Below are 18,914 nucleotides of genomic sequence, written 5' to 3' on the forward strand. Positions count from 1 at the left end.
GAGGCGACACACGCGCGCAGAATGGGGCTGACAGAACGAGAAGCAGGAAATGTCTAGAGCAGGGCATCAGGAAAACAATGGAACATCTCTTGGGCATTTGTCCCGCATTGGCAAAACTACGGCGCAAACATCTGGGGCCCCAACGGTTTGATACACTGGAGGAGGTATCGATGGTTATGCCGCAAAGTCTGTTAAATTCGCGTTAAACGAAGGCATCCTGAAGAATGACTACTCCTCTTAGATCTAGCAACTGAATTTCATCTGGTATCGCAAAGGACAAAAACTGGTCTATGCGGTCTATGGCTTATTGGCCTACTAGATTAACCCAACCTAACCTTTATACTTGCACCAACATTTTCAAATAATCGCAGTAAATGCAATAAAACAAATTTTTGTAGATTTGCTGAATATGTAAAAAAAAAAAATATTTATTTAAATATTGTAATTAGTTGTAATTTTTATTGTACAAAGTGTAGATATAATTAAAAATAGCTCGCAGTGCTTTCCTTAAGTAAATAATTGTATTTATTTGATATATTTGCGAGACATAGAGCTCTTTAAGTGGCAGTGTTGTGTCTGTCCATATTGGGACATTTTATATACATATAAGTATCATATATGTATTTACTATTTACATACATATGTACATCTTAAATGTACTTTTTACATATCTCTAAGTACCAATGTGCTTTGATAGCTGTAAAAAATGTAGTTCAATGAAAATTAAAGCAAAGGCAGCCTTGAGTAGCAATTGGAGTATTTCATCGTTCGATATAAAATACAAAATTTGGATGAATTAGACTTATTTATAACTTCGCCTAAGCCTATTATACCTATTACTACAAGGGAATAAAACCGAAACAGTCTGCAGCAGTAATAGTCAATATTGTATTCCATTGAAATGATACATTTCAGCTTATTATACGATATATGTATGTATATCATGTTTCCTTTCAAACATGAAGCGGTAATTAAATACAAATTTAGAATCAGTTATACAAATTGTGCACTAATTTATTTCCGACATTCGGTTATTAAGAAAAAAAAGAAATAAAGTAAGAAAATAGAAAAAAAATAAGAAAAAAAGATAAGATTTCAGAATTGACAACAATTTTCCAAAACATACTTATGTATGTACTTATATAATATATAATGGCAATTGCTTACACCTCATCCGACTTAAAAATATTTTTAATATTAGCAAATAAATATTATTCTTATGTTCAGAAAAACATATGCACATATAATCATATGAATCGCTTTACATACATACATTTCATTAATATTCAATAGAAGTAACTATTTTGTACTGGCAATTTAGAAACTTTTCAAATTTCATTATTACAATTTCTTATTCAGAGAGAATGACTCGATTGCGTTTTCCCTTAGACAAAAATCTATAAATGTATACTTAAATTATTGCACGATCTAATGAAATCCCTCATTAATACACTAAATTAAGCCGTATTTGACATTTTGAAGGCAACTCAAACCTCTTAATTGTTTTATACTGTTCGCTGACGTTTAATATTAGCAATTAAATAACAAATGAAACCGAAACTTAATAAAAAATAAACAGAAACATAAAATTACAATAAAATAAACAAAAACATAATGTTGAACTTTTTATCAAAAAAAAGCACTAATTTCAAATTCATTCATTCACTTAACAAGAAAAAAGCAAAAATAACAAAAAAAACTCAAGCTCATTGCAAGCGTTTAACATAAAGCTCAAAGCATTACATTTATACATACAAACTTATGTTGTGAACATATTTCGAAAATCAGTTCACTCATGTACTTCTCTCCCATAGAAAAGAGTGTCCAGAGCGCAATAATAAACACAAACTATATTACACATGGAAATCATTGAAAAACGTTTCAGTTGCATGAATGGGTTCCACATCTAGACTTAACGCCGCTGTACTATTCAACACATTAAAGACTATTGCAAATATGATGTAGGCAGTGTAAATTCCAAGGGCGATCCACCACAGAAGCTGTTCGTGCAGCTTTTGCTCGAAATTTTTGAGTACAATCAGGCCGATCGTAAGACCTGCTAAGGCACCAGTCAAATGCGCAACATACGACACAGAGGGACTATGTGGATATTCTTCAGCATATCGGGCGTAAATTGCAAAGCCAAAGTCACAGGATGCTACAATTTTATTAAATGATATAAAATAAATATTATAGTCTAAAGTTGTAGGAAGATATTTTAAAGCATACAAACTCCGTACTCAGTACTCGATACTTACCGAATACCAGGATATTAATAAGTCGTAGAATGCCGTAGCGCATCTGATGAAAATTCAGCATGACATTGGCCAAATGAGCAGCTAACAGTGCGTAAACACCACCACTGGCGCCCACCAAGCACACTTCGGGATCAAAAATACTAGTGCCTGCGAATGGCGTAGAAACAGAGAAATATAAAATCATTGACACATTTTATATACATATGTACATATGTATAAGAGTTACATGAAAAGACAAAAAACTTGAATATAAAAAGTTTTCATAGAATTTTTGATGGCTATTATAATTCAATATTACCTAGTGATCCAGCGAGCACACCAGAAAAGTATATGCAAGCAATTCGTCCAGAGCCATGTACCATCTCTAATGGCAAACCGAAAAGCAGTTGCACACATAAATTGAAGCCGAGATGAAACCAACCAGCGTGTACTACCATATAGAATACAAAGCGCCACACTTGAAGACGCTTATCCGGACGGTAAATGAAGTACGAGTCGATCGGAACTGGACCAGCAGGTTCAGCTTCTCCAAACACGAGTGTGTGATAGGCGAAAAAACAGAGCTGCAAGAGAAAAAAGAAAGTATGTAATTTAACAGAAAGTATGTGGAAAGTTATAGATTTCGTGCAGTTTTCGATAAGTGGACTTTCCAGTCGGCTTGCAATTGAGGGAAGTGTTGTTAATTTTACAAAAATACATACATACGTACGCACATTTTTAATTCTGAATATGTATTGCCGGCACATCCTTTTAGCTTTTTTTGTTTTCTGCTTATAACTTTTTCTGGAATAGCGTTAAATACTGCCTGTTTAATAGATTCTACACACATACTTACATATTTATAAGCGGGTTACACAGTCTATATAAAGTAATAATACACTAAATGCCTGTGCTGTGTGCCGGTAGCTATTTCGACGCACGACTTAATTAACATACTACGGAGCTTTCATAGCAGCTTATCCATCTAAGGCAATAAAAGCGTCTTGAAACCGACTATTAAGCATATTTACGGTATTTTTAAGTAATTTCGGTTTTTAGTATCGAAATTATTGTCAACATTTGTGTGTATTTGATTACATATAACTGTATTTAATGAAAATATTTGATTATTTACTTATGAACATTTTATGACTTCCCAATAAAGAACCTGGTCATTCAGGTTTACCTTCATACATGCACACAAACATACAAACATATTAATTTGGTGAATATTTGTGAGCATGCCACAGAATATTTTGCGTATTGGAATATTTAAATATTGAAAATAGTAATGGACACATTAAAAAATTACATCAAAAGAATTGCAAGCGGCTTTAGAAATGTGTAGTCATTAAATATTTGACATTTTTACTCAAACCCATTGACACAATTTAATTACTACAAACGTTCAAGTTTATTTCTCCAATCACCAAGTCTCCCATGGCGTTTATGCACATAATATGTATGTATGTATAAATATATGTTTGTAATACATTACAATAAAAGTACTTGAACTGCATATTTGTACAAAATATAATATACATGAAGGAATTTAAGCTTTTTACAAAGTATACGAATATAAAATATATTTATTTATTATTATATGTTTATAGTATTATGTATAATATACATATATAATATATATAATATATATATTATATTATATATAGTATAATATAAATACAAATATATAGTACAATTGGAATATTTTATTTACCTCTATGATTGTCATCAATACAATGAATAAAGGCGGGGGACAGCAGGAGTAGCGATCGGCGTAGTATTTCCGATCACGCTCTTCGGGCAATATTTCCATGGCGACGACATGTACCATTTTCTTGAAGAACGGCGGATCCTCTATAACAAGATGGAAATCATTTTCGGAACAAACTTCTCGATCGCGATGATGAACTGCACATTTAAAGCTGCGAGAACGCTTGCCACTCATCTGAAATAAGCACGTAAGTATATTTTGCTTTATTTACAATGCACAAATATATGTATATCTATATGCAGGTATAGGTTTGTAACCGTTGTTCACAAAACGGAAAATGAAGTTGAGTTTAATTAAAAGCGCGATTTATTGCATGAAATCCAAGTTTGATTACGTACCTACATATTTACATATATGTATGTATACCAAATAAATATTCAACTGCTTGAAATATGAGTGTGACTTTATATACACCTCTTAAAATATTTGGCCCACCCATAACCGTTAATTTACTACAATTTATAGATGCCCTTGTTAATCTTTTTTAATAATTAATATATAATTAATAATTGTATCATTACATCAGTACTCTGGACGAAATTTATGTGGACAAAGATTCATAAATTTCTATTAATATAGTAGCTTCTTTTAACTAATAAATAATATATATGTATTCTGTTTGGAAGCCCTTGATCCAAGCCGATCTCCAGGCGGACTTTCGAAAAAAGTGTCTGGTGGTAAGGGAGATTTTTCTGCTTAAAATTATTTCAAATTCAAAAACCAAAAAAGTGTTTACTTCTATAGAAAAATAGAGGTAATGGCAGAAGGACTATTCAAAGTCAAAATGGCGGTTTTAACAAAACAACGTCGTTTTCTTTTTTAATTTACACTCCTGAGTAGCTTAAAAAACCTAAATTTATATCAACAAACCTATTTATTTGATCAATACCTGACAAATATACATACATACATATGTACCTAAAAAGATCGTGTGAAAATTTCAAGCCAATCGTTCTAACCGTTTCTAAAATTGCGTTTTATTTACACTAAGTTAAAAAATTATTTCAAATACACTCATATTTTCGAGAGTATTTCCCAAATCAATTTTCGGGGAACGACATCAGTGTAAGGTTTCTAGATCTTTTCTAAAATCAACCCAAAGCTCAAGTAATCGGATTTTTATCCGGCCAAGCACTGTCAACTCGACTGTTTATTGCTGCTACAACAACAAACCTTAAAAAAAAACAAATTTAAATCACACACACTGGCAACGCTTGGAAGAGAGAGTAAAAAAACAAACATCGCCCAACTAAGAGCGAAGAGCAAAACACTGCTGTGCGTCTAAAATTCAAATTTCGCAAAATACGTCGGCAGAATAACGGAGCGCGCCACTTCAACCATTGATAAACACAAAGTACTGCACTACAAAGCCAAACAACAAAAACAAAGTAGCTTATGATGTACTCACACATTATTTACGTCAATAATTTTAAACAGCCAGCTAAGCGAATAAGCCTTTTTTATCGATGATTCTCCTTTATTTAACCGCTTTGCAACTGAAAACCTGCATTTGCAAGTAAAGAACACAACAAAAACACAGAAATTTACTCCAATTGGTTTATCAATGACTGCCGGAATTGCCAATCATTACACATTTGAATTCTGCGAACAGGTGTGCGAAACATCGTGGGTGTGTTCGAATTCGCGAACAGTGTTGCTAATTATTTGCATTTACTGAATGTTTTGCAAAACTGATTATTCGTTTAAGATTTAAGAACAAATGGTAGAACTGATATATTATTTTATTTTCAATTAATGGTTGTGCAAATATATATGTACATATATACATACAAATTTTTATACATAAATGTATGTAAAGAAGAAAGATGGAAAATATAGAATTAACAAATATTAATAAATCAATATTTGGAACCCCAGTCTTCGATAAGAGATGCAGTTTAGTAACTTGCGATCTCTCGCAAAGCCAATGGTACTTATTATGAGCACTAAATAAAGAATTTAATCAGGAAAGTGCATCTACAATACAGAATTTATTAACTACAAAGTTTTCAGGTTTATTGATGATTGTCGACGGCCATCTTCGTCTACTACACACTTTGCACTACATTGCCAACATAACGGATGCAATCAATTTTAAATATATACATACATACATATGTATGTATGTGTCTTTTCAATAAAAAATTAGTTATAGTTTCACTTTGAACTTCCGACTTCACTTATCGATTGATTTTCAAACCGCTCAATTCAAGGAATTAAATTGTTCAGCACCCGCAGTGTGTGATGTCAACAATGGAACACCCAGAAAATCTTTGCGCAATGCCCTTTGTTGTTGCATTTGTTGTATGTACTACATAAGACTGTATATCAGCAGCAGGATAATGGTCCATTTCACTTAGCTCGATTCGGTGTTTTTAAGAAATGCTCTTTAATGTCACACATTCTGCTGTGACACATACACACATTCACATTCATGCAACTGCAAGTGTAAATGAGTAAAATAGGAGATCTAAAGTTGGCCGCACACTAACAAAATTCGCCGATAAAGAAGGAATGTGCCCAATTTTCCGCACAAACCTCATACATATCTACATATACTCGTATATACAGAGGAATGAATGTGTACTCACACTAATTGGCGCAAGAAATCAGTAGATCATGGTGACCTACTGTCCGGAAAAAGGACAATGGCCAGTAACTCGCTTTATCCGAGATTTACAAAGCGTGACGGCTCGCACACAAAAGTGTTTATCATTTGTTTGTGACACGCACAATTTATTATTGCATAAATAACACACACACTCTCACATGTACGTACATGTATGTATGTATGTGAGAAAGAAAGAAGTCGCATAAAACTGTTGATATACATACTAAAAGGCGCGAAGCCAGAACTAAATGACCGACTTGCTGGCATCTTCCCTAGATTGACGATGGCAAGGCCGAGCGGCCAGCACTTCAATTGTCTCCGCCGCCGCCACCATTGAGGCCTACGTCTACTGCTGACCAGTCGTCCTGCTTGTGGGTGATAATGTCAATATTCTCATTCTACTGTTGTGCAGTTGTTGTTTGTTTTCCCCTGTTCGGCTGTCCTCGAAGAGAGACCTCCGGCGTTTACGTTTTAACACTGTGCGAACACGCAAACCCGCCTTGACTTCGTGGCGGTTGTCAGCACGCACTAACTTGGTCAGTATAGTCTGTATGTAGCATGTAGACATTTGTCCATTGCCAATTAAGATGAGCCGTAAATGGTGATAAATGGAACTTGTACATTTGTTATTATTGTTTTTGTGTTGTGTAGCAAACACATGTGATAGTTTCGTGAACGATTTTCTTATTAATAAAGTAAAAGAGCCAGCTTCGTAGCCAAAAACGTTATCAAAAATCTTTAGCTTAGACACTTTACCAGAAAGCCTTTTGGTCTTTCATATTGTATTGTTAATGTCTGACTCTGTGTTCTTCACTTAGTCGAACGAAAATACTCCTTTTCTCAACTTTAACCCTAAATCGAAATTTATTCCCAATTTGGTCGTAATGAAAAAAGCTTATAGATATAATAGCTTATAAAGTGATGTTACATTTCTTTAGGAGGCAGGGCTCGAGCTGTCAAATAAGTCAACAAAATCACAAAATTTATAAAAGGCTTAGCGGTCTCGTCACAGTCTTTCTCAAGAAACAGTTCTACAAAAGCGCTCGAACTAGAAAACGTTTAACAGTATTATCATCTGATGTAAGCAGAAGTGATTTTGATGGAATTTTGGTTTTATCGGTTCTTCTTCTTCTTTATTGTCGACATTAACCAAACTATGTTGGGTCAATCCGTAAGAGATGTTGAGAGCTCGCTGATGCCAACAGGATGATTTTCAAGCACTGCCTCTTTAACTTATCCGATATTATCGTCATTAACAGATGGACAACAATGTTTAATGACTTCGGAACTTTCACTGGTTGCTTTGAGCCACTCAAATATTGTGTTCATGATAAAATAGATTTCCCAAAATACTTCTGCAAAATTTGCAATGATTCCGTATCAAGAATTATATTGGAAACACCTCATATCAAGCAAACTGGTTGTTAATTTGTTTTCATGGTAAAAATTGTCAATTCCTCGTCGTAACCAATAGACTGTAGTGTTATAGAGTTCAAACTTCACCCGAGACTAAAAAAAAATAAAGGAAAAAAAAACTGTTCGATTCGATATCGATCAGTCAAATTTGATCCGATGGTATATTTATCTATTGGTATTGCAGAATATATACATATGTATTTTTAAGCATTTCTAAATACATACATGACAGAGTACATAGAGATGTGCATAACTACATACACTCCACCTTACAACCTTAAATTAAAGTCAAAGTCCCATCGATTAAACAAAACCTTCGTAAATTGTGAACGCAGCGGCAAATCCTTCGATGCTACTGTGCGTTTTATTGCTTCTTTAGCCCAAATTAGCGAACACACACAAACATGCAAGCAATGTAGGCGTGTGCATGTGTGTGTAATCCAACTATTTACAACTTCTAATTGCCCAAATCATCAAGTATTTCTCATTTATTCGCTTTATTTCCGCCGGTTTGGCCTTTCAACGCAATTCACGTCGATATACTATACATATATACATACATATGTATGTATGTATGTATGCACGTAATTATAGTGCTGCCAAAATTTCCCTCAAATTGCACAGAAAAACACAATAATAGACGTTATGTTTTACCCACATCGGTTTCGGAACATGTGCGCGGATCTGTGAATGTGTGTGTGAATGCCACTTTCAAAATGATTGATTTGCTTTGTTTTGTTTTTGTTGGTTTTTTGTCCTATTTAGCTATTCAACATCTAAGGAACCGCTTCAGCAATCGACAAATTGCCTTTTAAACTTTACTATTATTCATAGTCAATGCGCATATACATATGTATATGTGTGTGAATGTGTGTTTGTATGTGTAGTAGTAGTGTAACCACAAAGGCTGAGAATTTTAGTAAGTTAATACTTCCAGAAACATATATGAACGTACTAAAGTACCTACCACGTTTTACCTCCCCTAGGAAACAAAGTCATTTCTGTACATACATATGTTTGTATGTATGTACATATGTATATATGTGAAACACTTGCTCTGTGGTAAACTAGCATTGAGTCAAATTCAAAGTATTTTACAATTCCATTATGAATTTGTTGGAAGTTAAATAGTCAAAAGTTTTTGACAATTAGAAAAGTATTTTGTACAGAAGAAAAGTTCGAAATATGGGTTTACCGTTCCTTGAGTGTATTCATGGTTGTATTTGTTGAATAATTGTAGGTAAAAATGCAGTCTACATTTGAATTGGAATTTAGGGTTGATAGAATATGTAAAAAATACCTATGTATGTATGTGTTTATCAACAATGAGGTTTCTTTTCCAATTCCAAATTCATATATTGGGTCGATCACTAAGTAATTTCGTTTTTTAGTGCAATTTAAACAAAATTTTTTATTGTGTAAATCATTTAATGAAATGTGATATTTTCATTTTGAGCCAATAACTTTTGCCATTATTCAAACAAGATATTAAATTCTTGAAATTTTTGATTCTTGCAGGCGAAAAACTGGTCCAAGTGGTTTTTGACGTCCTGCTTTCAGCTGAAGGTCTCCCAACCAAAAAAGAGATCGGAATAAGTAATAGTACGAAGGTGCCAGGTCTGGAGAATATAGTGCCCTTTCAAACTGCAAAGGTTTGTGGCGCGTCATCAAACTTGTATGAGATCTCGCATTATCCTGTTGGAACACTACACCTTTTCTATTGATCATTTCTGGTCTCTTCTGTTTGAGTACATTCTTCAATTTCTTCAGCTGATCACAATAAATTTCAGAATTACTCATGTTAGTGTCGGACAATAATAAACGATCCCGTTGAAATCCCACCAAACTGACAACATTATCTACCTCTTTTTGGTGACTATTGGCTTTTGAAATGATTTGAGCTGGTTCGCCCTATTTAAACCATAATACATTCTTGTAAACAACCCACTTTTCGTCGCCAGTACCTATGCGCTTATAGAAGGCTTCTTTGTCGTTTGATTACAAGTTCGACTAAGCAAATTTCGTTCTGTAAGAATATGAGGAACCCATATGTCAAGCTTCGAAATTAATCCTAGATTTAATTTTATTTCTCACACAATTTCCTGTATTTATGCAGAACAATAATAATAATTTAGCTTTTTTAACTTACGACCCCCATACGGTCATAATCGTTACTGTACGACCCCATAATTATTCAGCTTTCTCCGAGAGGCATACAGATCTTTCACTTTCCTTCAACTTTATAATAATCAAGGCAACCGAACTCGTCAGCTTAATTTAAACAAAAGCTCTGTCAGTACTTCAAGCGCACACTTGACCATGCGACCCGGCATTAAGCTGCATTCTCTGCTTTCTGCATTTGTTAGCGAAAATGCCGAGCATGTGCCAAGATATTGAAAGTGCAAACGTTATCAATGCAACTTTGAAATAAGTTGGCGAGGAACGAATAAAAGTCGGCGGACACAGAGATGAACGACTACTACCAAACTGCTGATATCAGAGCCGTACGTAAAATGGTCGCAATGCTCTTTGCGAGTTCAGGCTTCGTTGCACACGTTCATGGAGTTTCATAGCTGGATACTCGTATTTAAGAATTGTGTGCGTGCTCTCAGCGTGTCCTTAATGCAATGGAAGTGGACACCATCAGCGCTGGTTGTCGCTACGAATGCGCCACAATCAAAATAAATGGCCACGAAATTGACCATTGACCAGGCGACGTCCACGTTTCCAACAACTCACTGACGTCAGCAGCGAGCGCCTACAATCTAAAACACTATTTCCAAGGTAAAATGCCAGCGCCATACATACTCTTGTACTTACATATATACTATGGGCAGAAAATAATAAGACTTTGCTTATAATTTTTAAATTCTTAATTTATTCTTCAAAACCTATGTTGTTATCCTCAAAGTAATCCTTCATGGCCCCAATATACTTGTGCCAACGTTTCTTTCAATTCTCAAAACAGTTGTTGAAGTCGATTTCGGAATAGCCTTCAATGCTCTTCATGTTTAGCGATTCACGTTTAATGTCTTCAATTGGCTCAAAACAGTTTCCCCGGAGCGGTCGTTTGAGTTTGCTGAATAACCAGAATACGGTGGTTGCGGCACGATATTGATTGAAAATTTGACGAAAACTCACGAAGAATCAATGCTGTATGTGACGGTGCATTATCGTGGTGCAAAACCCGAGAGTTGTCGGCCCTTAATCCCGGCCTCTTTTTACGGATAGCTTCGCGCAAATGACGCATAACATGCAAAACGTATTCCTTGTTGACAGTTTGGCGGGCGGGAAGGAATTTGAAGTGTAGCACACCTCGATAATCGAGAAACCTGCCAACATAACCTTGATTTTTGAACTACTTTGACGTGGTTCTTTCGGCTTCAACTCACCTTTGCCCCGATACTCGGCCGATTTATCGTTTGTCTCCGGGTCATAAGCATAGATCCAAGACTAATCGACAGTAATAATATGTTTCATGACATCCTGATATTCGGAAAGAATTGCTACCTAGACGGTGTCAAATCGCACGACCGAGGCGGCCAATTGACTGGACCATTTCGTGAGATAACACGTTCGCCAAACTTGGTTTTCAATAAATCGATTCTGACTTTCGCTGTGTGACCTGTGACGCCGTCCTGTTGGAACCACATATTGTCCAAGTCCATGTCATCCAATTCGGGCTAAAAATATTCGGATATCATTGAGCGGTAGCGGTTCCCATTTACAGTAATGTGTCGATCTTAAGTACGGCAGCGATATTCTCGACACTACAGGCACGAATGTATGATATTTTTTTCCCATACTCCATGGATGGATCGATAGTTTCTTTTCAATGCCTTCAAACGATAGTCTGATGCCTATATCATCATGGTTCTGAGGTTCTAAGTGTTAACCTTGAGATTTAAAATCATAATTTCAGAAGTCAGAAATTTTAAATAAAAAGCAGAGTTTCTGCAATATGCTTGCATTATCCCTAGCTTTATATAACGTGGTGAGAAAATTGGACGATGGGCGCCCCCTTTTTGGTGAAATCCATTAACATTATTCTAGAAAATTAAACAAACATTTCTGCAAAATACATTCTCAGATTTCGAAACTTTGAAACAGTTGACAAAAAGCCATGATATAAATAGACAAACCAAAGTTTTCCCTTTCGCTAGAAAAAGTCTAAATAAACCATTTTTCCAAGTAACATCCCGAGGAAAAGTTATGAAAATGCGTACTTTTAGACCGATCTCACACGAGAGAGTTGAAGGGTCGTGAATTGTGGTCATTCGCTGACATACTGATGTTGTAAGAAACTGGTGTAAGTCAACATAATTCTTAAAAATTTGATACTAAAGTACTCTTCCTAGCAAAGAAAAGGCTGTGAGGGATATGTTCCAAAGCGCTCGCTTGATGAATTCGAAATAAAAAAATAGGATCTAGTGGCATAAGAAAAATAACTTAATAAAATAAGTGCCATAGATGTTTAGTATAGTATATTAGGCCGATATTGTGATCGTATTATCTGCCTCTTTAGAAACGCTCTTAAATTACCTCGAGTGTTATTAGCTATACATTTGTCAATATGCTCTTATTCCTTTTCTCTGAAAAGCAGCATTTAGAAGAATCAGAAGTTCCTACATTTAAATTTTCTCGAAAATTTAGTTTCCTTGAAAATATCATTTTATCACTTAACTGACTTTAAATGCCTCAACCCATATAATTTATAACTACATACATTCTGTGTTTACAAGGATAGCTACAAGCTTACAGAGAACGCGGCAAAAATAAAACATTCCGCGCCGCCAATGCCATCAAAAACATTTAATTTGACATTAAAATAAGAAGAATTTTGCATTTATATACATTTTTTTGTACGTGTAGTATATCGGGAATATATGCCAATGACAGCGCCAACAGCGAGCGCAGAGTTGAAGCGGAAGCTCGTTTGCACCTTTACATGACTTCCTGTTGACTCGTGTGCAAGCGCCTGTGTGTGTGTGTGCGCATGTAGTGTTTGCATAAATGTGGTTGTGTCTATGCACTTTGGCACATTGGATTGACAGCACAGCTTGCCGCTATGCAAAGACGCCGAGCTCAGCTTAGCGCGCGATAATGGTACCATAAAGACGGCAAAGTAGAAGAACCAACAAAAACAGTAAAAAGGTCCTCCTCCTTGATTTTGATTCGTTGTGGCACCGCACAGCGCTACTGGCGTACAATGTGCACACACTCCAACGGCAGAATTGTTAAATTTGAAATTACGGATTCTTAAATCAAATTTGCTCAAGACAAAGAAGAATTCGCGCTGATTTTGATTGCAATGGCAGGAGCAAGGAATATCAATTAGGGGGCGAAACAATGCAAATGGGAATGCTTAAGGATCAATGAAGGCGGTTTGCATGCTTATTGTTTCTCCGACATGTGTAAATATGTACATATGTATTATTGTGTGTAAGTATGTTCCTTAATCGCTTTGTGTTTGTATTTATTTAACGTCACGTAAAAGTATTTCGCAAAGAGAAATTATTTGCATATGCCCATGTTTGAATATAAGAAAAAAAGGAACGCTTAGGAACATATTGTCTATATGTATGTATTATACTTTTATATATAGGGTGCAACAGAAAAGGTAATAATCATGTGTTAGGAAACTATAAACTTAATGTTACAAACCAAACCAAACCAGGCTCACCATGAAATTGAAAAAATCAGAAACTAATGCCCAGATTTAGAGTTTTGTGGTTCATGTCTGTGCTAACTACAAATCGCAGTGAGTAAGAAGAGACAACTATTATAATTAGCTTTTATGCGATATTCAACGCAATCAACAAACTTCCCGAAAACTTTCGCAGTGTCTTTCTATGAACAAACTGAAGAATTGCGTTATGGGATGTTGCCTGCTCAAACATTAGGACGGTCAGTTGGAGATAATGTACAGGAAAAGCCTTGAGCCGAGGTGCATGCTACTTAGATCCCCTCTGTCCTGGTGTAACTTCCAATCGGCTGCGTTGTCTTGTTGGACCCGATTGACCCTTCGTTTGAGTAGTTTGAGAACTTCCACGTAAAACTTGACGTTGCCGGTTAGTCCAGGCGGAACAAATTCATGGTGAACCATGCCTTTGATGTCAAAAAAAACAATTGTTTTCACTTTGGATTTGCTCATTCTACCCTTTTTTGGGCGAGGAGACACATGCGTGTGCCACTCGGAAGATTGCCTCTTTGTCTCGGGATCATACTCTAAGATCCATGACTCGTCACCTGTGATTACGTTATTCAAAAATTGGGTGTCACTTTTACACATGTTCAAATTTTCTTGGCACCGAGTTTCACACAGAATTTCATCGCGTACCTCTGCTCTAACGGTCGCTGCATTTTCGGCCTGCACCACTCACAGAAACACGTCGCGCGAAAATGTTTGTCCTGACTCTCCAGATGCTCGGATACAACTGATTGACTCCAAAGTACAGTCGCGGCGACAGAAAGTCACCCTGTTGCTTCCACGAATAAAGAAATTGTCAATAATTCAACAATCGTTCACTAGTAGACTCATCTCCTCTCTTGTTTATGCAATTTAGAGAAACGGAGCTAACGACGCGACTGTTCCCACGTCAGTCAGATCTAAATAACCGGAACGAACCCAGATTTTTATCCGGCCAACAACTGTGAACTCGGTACCATGCCTCGAAATTACTTCAGGAAAGTTTACTGTTGCCACAACAACAACAACGCGAATGATCCGATATCGACTCTCGATGTTAGCGATATCCATTCTCGAATTAGCCGCAAAAACTGAGCAAGCATTCTTTATGAAAATTGACATACCGACGGCACCCTGTATATACATTTGATAAGGCATAATTTGTATATTTCTGTGACGTTCATATGTATACCTATAAGGTAGTAACTCCCGGTTAAGCGAGTTTGTAGCACTTTGCAGCTGCTTGACTCAACTACTTTTTTCGGCACACGGCAGCCTTCCACTGCCACCGGAAACGGAATGACACGAGCAGAACGGGTCCTTTAGTATTTTTTTTTGCATCCGCGCGGCATATGCGCATATACATACATACATGTGCACATGTGTAAAGGAGACTGCAATCAATATCTCCTTTGGCCGCTGCTGTTCCTTGCGCCACAAAAGTTGTGTGTGTGTGTGTTAATTCCGCGTTTGCAGCTTTTGTTTGTTGGCGCCTCAGTGTTTTCAGTTTTTCCTTTATTCCACACAAAGTTGTTGATTTTATTTGGAGTACACCGCGCCGGCTTACACACAAATATATGCTGATCAACAGATTTCTTACTTCGACGCGGTAATTTGATATTTTTCGAGCAGCACCTTGGCATTGCCGCATTCAAAGGCCTCACGCACGGCGAAGCGCTGCTAAAATGATGCGGCGAAGGCTTTTCAATTATCCATTTCGCTCGTTCTAAATCAAATATTGAAGCAGTTACTGTCAAGCGCTGACATGCTCGTACAAGCGCCAACAACAGCAAACACAGGCACCAATGCACCTGCCGATATTGAAGATGTGTGCATGTGTGCGCCCGTAAGTGTTGACACACAAACGGGTGGCACGTACTATGGCGGGCGCAACACGCAAACAAACACAGAGGCACGCACGGCCGTGCCACAACGCACCTGGCAAAGCACGACAATGCATGTCACCTATGCAAACTCATCAATGATTTGCCGGCAGCGTTGCGGGCAGTGCACCGATTAAGTTTCCTTTTTAATGAGTTGCCCGCGACCCTTTGGCCATGAGCCGCATTTATATCCGTACATGTCAACTGAACGTGCAACACGAGCGCATCTATTTATTGACAGCAGTGGCAACCCCACATACATACACGTAAATACATACATAGCACGCATGTGATGGGTGCATAAGCCAAATTCGGCTTGCGGCCGACGAATGAATTTCAATCAAAAAAAGCGGTAGTAATTTGGGTAGTGAGTTGAGGTTTTTAGCCGTTATGTTGTAACTAATTACGCTCGGTTTAGACACATGTGGCAGTTGCCTTCGCGGCACTGTCACATATCGCCTCTAATGAGGTCGGCGCACCCGCCGGTGCTACCAAAATATTATTATCTCCGAGTCAACATAATGTGGAGTCGGCGGTATTTAGGCGCTGCAGCGCGCGGCTTCCCTCAGCCGGAACCAGAGCACCATATTTTAAGCTCATGCGCTGTGTGTGTAGACAAATTAGTGGAAATGCTTTCCGCGCTGCATACTAGCATACGTAATTACGTATGTTCAAGCACATAGTGTCATATTTATTTTCATAATGTCATTACTGTTTAACCCACGGTCGGAGTTGCTGTTGGCTTAACGCTTGTGGTGTGCCGTGTTGATGGAGTTCATATTGCGTTGCTCCACGTGTGCTACACCCGCGCATATTTAAGTGAAGCACTTAAGCTCGGTAAAATTCCACCTGACGTGGAAGTAATATTTGAATTTTACATTCACACAACAAACACACATTTTCATTCCGTATTTTGAATCTACCTCACACAGACAAAACCGCTATATGTCATTGAATCTAATCTGATTTTCAAAAAGGAAATTTTTCGAGGTTCTTAAAGTTACAAAAGTATTTGGCGAACCACAGACCTCAGCTGCTCGTGATTTCAAGTCTTCTTCTTCTTTAATGGCGTGGAGACCGCTTACGCAGTCAAAGCCGAGTTAACAACAGTCTTTTCTTCTTTCCGCAATTTGATACCAAGTGCTTCCATGTCCTTCTCCACCTGATTTCTCCGACGAAGTTGAGGCCTTCCTCTTCTTCTGCTTTCCCCGGTGGGTATTGCGTCAAAAACTTTCAAAGCTGGAGTGTTTTCATCCATACGATCGACAGAACCCAGCCAGCGTAGCCGCTGAACTATGTCAATGTCGTCGTATATTACGATCTGATCGTTCCATCGACTGCGGTATTCCCCGTTGCCGACGCGCAAAGGAAAATACAAGGTGCGTTCCAAAATAAACAGGACTTAAAAAAAACAGAATGGTTTTTTCGGCAAAATCAATTTATTTTATTCAATATAGTATCCTTCTGCTTCAATACAGCTTTTTGCTCGGTCCAAAAGCATGTTGAACGAGTGTTTTAGCTCGTTGGGCGGTATGGCCGCCAGTATGCCGGTGCAAGCCTTTTGAATGGCCTCTACGTCTGCGTAACGCTTTCCTTTCATAGGCAAATGCATTTTGTCGAAAAGGAAGAAGTCGCACGGTGCCATATCAGGTGAATACGGGGAGTGGTTAATGGTTAAAACGTGATTTTTGGTCAAATAATCGTCCTTCGAATGTTGGATTCTGAGCAATTTTTGGTCGTCAGTCAATTTCTGCGGGACAAACCGTGCACATACCTTTCGTAAGCCAAAATGTTCGGTCAAAATGCGATAAATCGATGTTTTGGAGATGTTCAATTCCATTTCCATGAATTTCAATGATGATTTCGGCTGATTTTTGATGAATTCACGCACAGTTTCGATGGAATTTCCGGTGAGGATTTCGATTGGCCCAGATGTTGATCGTCATTTATGTCCTCACAACCGCTTTGAAAAAATTGAAACCACTCGTGCACTCTACTACGGGATAGGCAATCATCGCCATAAACTTGTTTCATCAATTGAAATGTTTCGGAAAAAGTTTTACCAACCTTAAAACAAAATTTAATGTTGGCTCTTTGTTCGAAGCTCATTTTCGCACCGATAACACAAACATACTGACACTTAAACGCATTAACTTCGCTTCCAATTGGTGAAATGTCATGGAATTCTCACCGGACAATCGATAAAGATTGCAGATTCTAACGCACCAGTCGACATAAAGATGGCGCCACTAGGGGACGCTAGATTCAAAAAGACCTTGCATATTTTCCGCAGATCGTTTCTCTCAACGCCGACACATCAGGTTGGATTTCGAGGCGGACGTTGTTGTTGGTGTTAATCTTCGTTCCAAGATAGATTTAATTATCTACAACCTCAAAGTTATAACTGTGAACAGTGACGTGGGATCCAAGTCGCAAGTGGGACGACTGATGGTTTGATGGCAGGAGTTATTTCTTCTTGGCCACGTCCAATACCAAACCCATTTGCTTCGCTTCCTTGTCCATTCTGGAGAAAGCAGAACTAACGGCGCTGATGTTGAGGCCAATGATATCAATACCATCGGCGTACACCAGCAGCTGTACACTCTTAAAGAAGATTGTACCTTCTCTATTTAGTTCTTAAGCACGAATTATTTTCTCTAGCAGTAGATTGAAGAACTCGCACGATAGGGAGTCGACTTGTCTGAAACCTCGTTTCAGGTCGTGTTCCAAAAACACTGTATTTTAAGAACGAATTGAATGAAAACTAATAAGAATGTTTACCTTATCTTTCTAAAGTTATATTGTGAGCTCCTAACACTTAAAGACAGTACTAAAGGCTATCGAAACTAGTCAGTTATTCAAGTCCAATTCCTTTTATTTTTCTCATATTAGTATATCAAGATTTACTAATGAAACCCCCTCCCTTTGGTGATAAAAGACTCATGCACAACAGCTAGAAAGGTTGCTCATACAGTCAGTCTTCTAGTCTAATCGTTATAATTATGACATTCATCCGATAATCGCCACTTACAAACTCTTTAAAGAATAGTCAAACTCTGCAATCGAGGTAACAGCAATTGGGCGAAGGTAATTCTATAATTCTTAGTATCGGTTGGAAGTTAAGAATCAGAAGTTGTTGAATTTCCTTTACTATTCAGGAAATATTTTATATAATTTGAAGCAAGGCAAGTGGCAAACACTCTTGTCAATGTCAATGTGCCACACACACAACTTTCCACCAAAATACACGCTCATCTCATCAACTACAAAGGCACACATAGCCAGAGACATGTGCTTTCAAGAA

The 18,914-nt window shown here is 37.3% G+C and overlaps 1 protein-coding gene and 1 long non-coding RNA gene across 6 annotated transcripts in view; one reads left to right on the plus strand and one right to left on the minus strand.

Annotated features, from left to right (window-relative positions):
* Positions 1–1,709: 1,709 nt before the first annotated feature.
* Positions 1,710–18,914, minus strand: part of LOC120776334 (protein rhomboid) — a 31,579-nt gene continuing 14,374 nt past the window's right edge. For 4 of the 5 annotated variants that reach the window (XM_040106870.1, XM_040106871.1, XM_040106868.1 and 1 more), the window contains 4 exons: positions 3,955–4,185; positions 2,557–2,821; positions 2,259–2,405; positions 1,710–2,158 (listed from right to left, as the gene is read on the minus strand). In XM_040106870.1, the coding sequence (XP_039962804.1) occupies positions 1,854–2,158; positions 2,259–2,405; positions 2,557–2,821; positions 3,955–4,185 (948 nt within the window). In that variant the 3' untranslated portion in view covers positions 1,710–1,853. Of the gene's footprint in view, positions 2,159–2,258; positions 2,406–2,556; positions 2,822–3,954; positions 4,186–5,419; positions 5,592–18,914 lie in introns of those variants that run through there. The other variant, XM_040106872.1, reaches the window with a different exon arrangement.
* LOC120776338 overlaps positions 4,148–18,914 on the plus strand; it is a 65,264-nt gene continuing 50,497 nt past the window's right edge. The window contains exon 1 of the long non-coding RNA XR_005705424.1: positions 4,148–4,198. This is a non-coding gene — a long non-coding RNA (uncharacterized LOC120776338). The remainder of the gene's footprint in view (positions 4,199–18,914) is intronic.

The sequence above is a fragment of the Bactrocera tryoni genome, chromosome 5, assembly GCF_016617805.1.
Source record: "Bactrocera tryoni isolate S06 chromosome 5, CSIRO_BtryS06_freeze2, whole genome shotgun sequence".
Taxonomy (NCBI): domain Eukaryota; kingdom Metazoa; phylum Arthropoda; class Insecta; order Diptera; family Tephritidae; genus Bactrocera; species Bactrocera tryoni.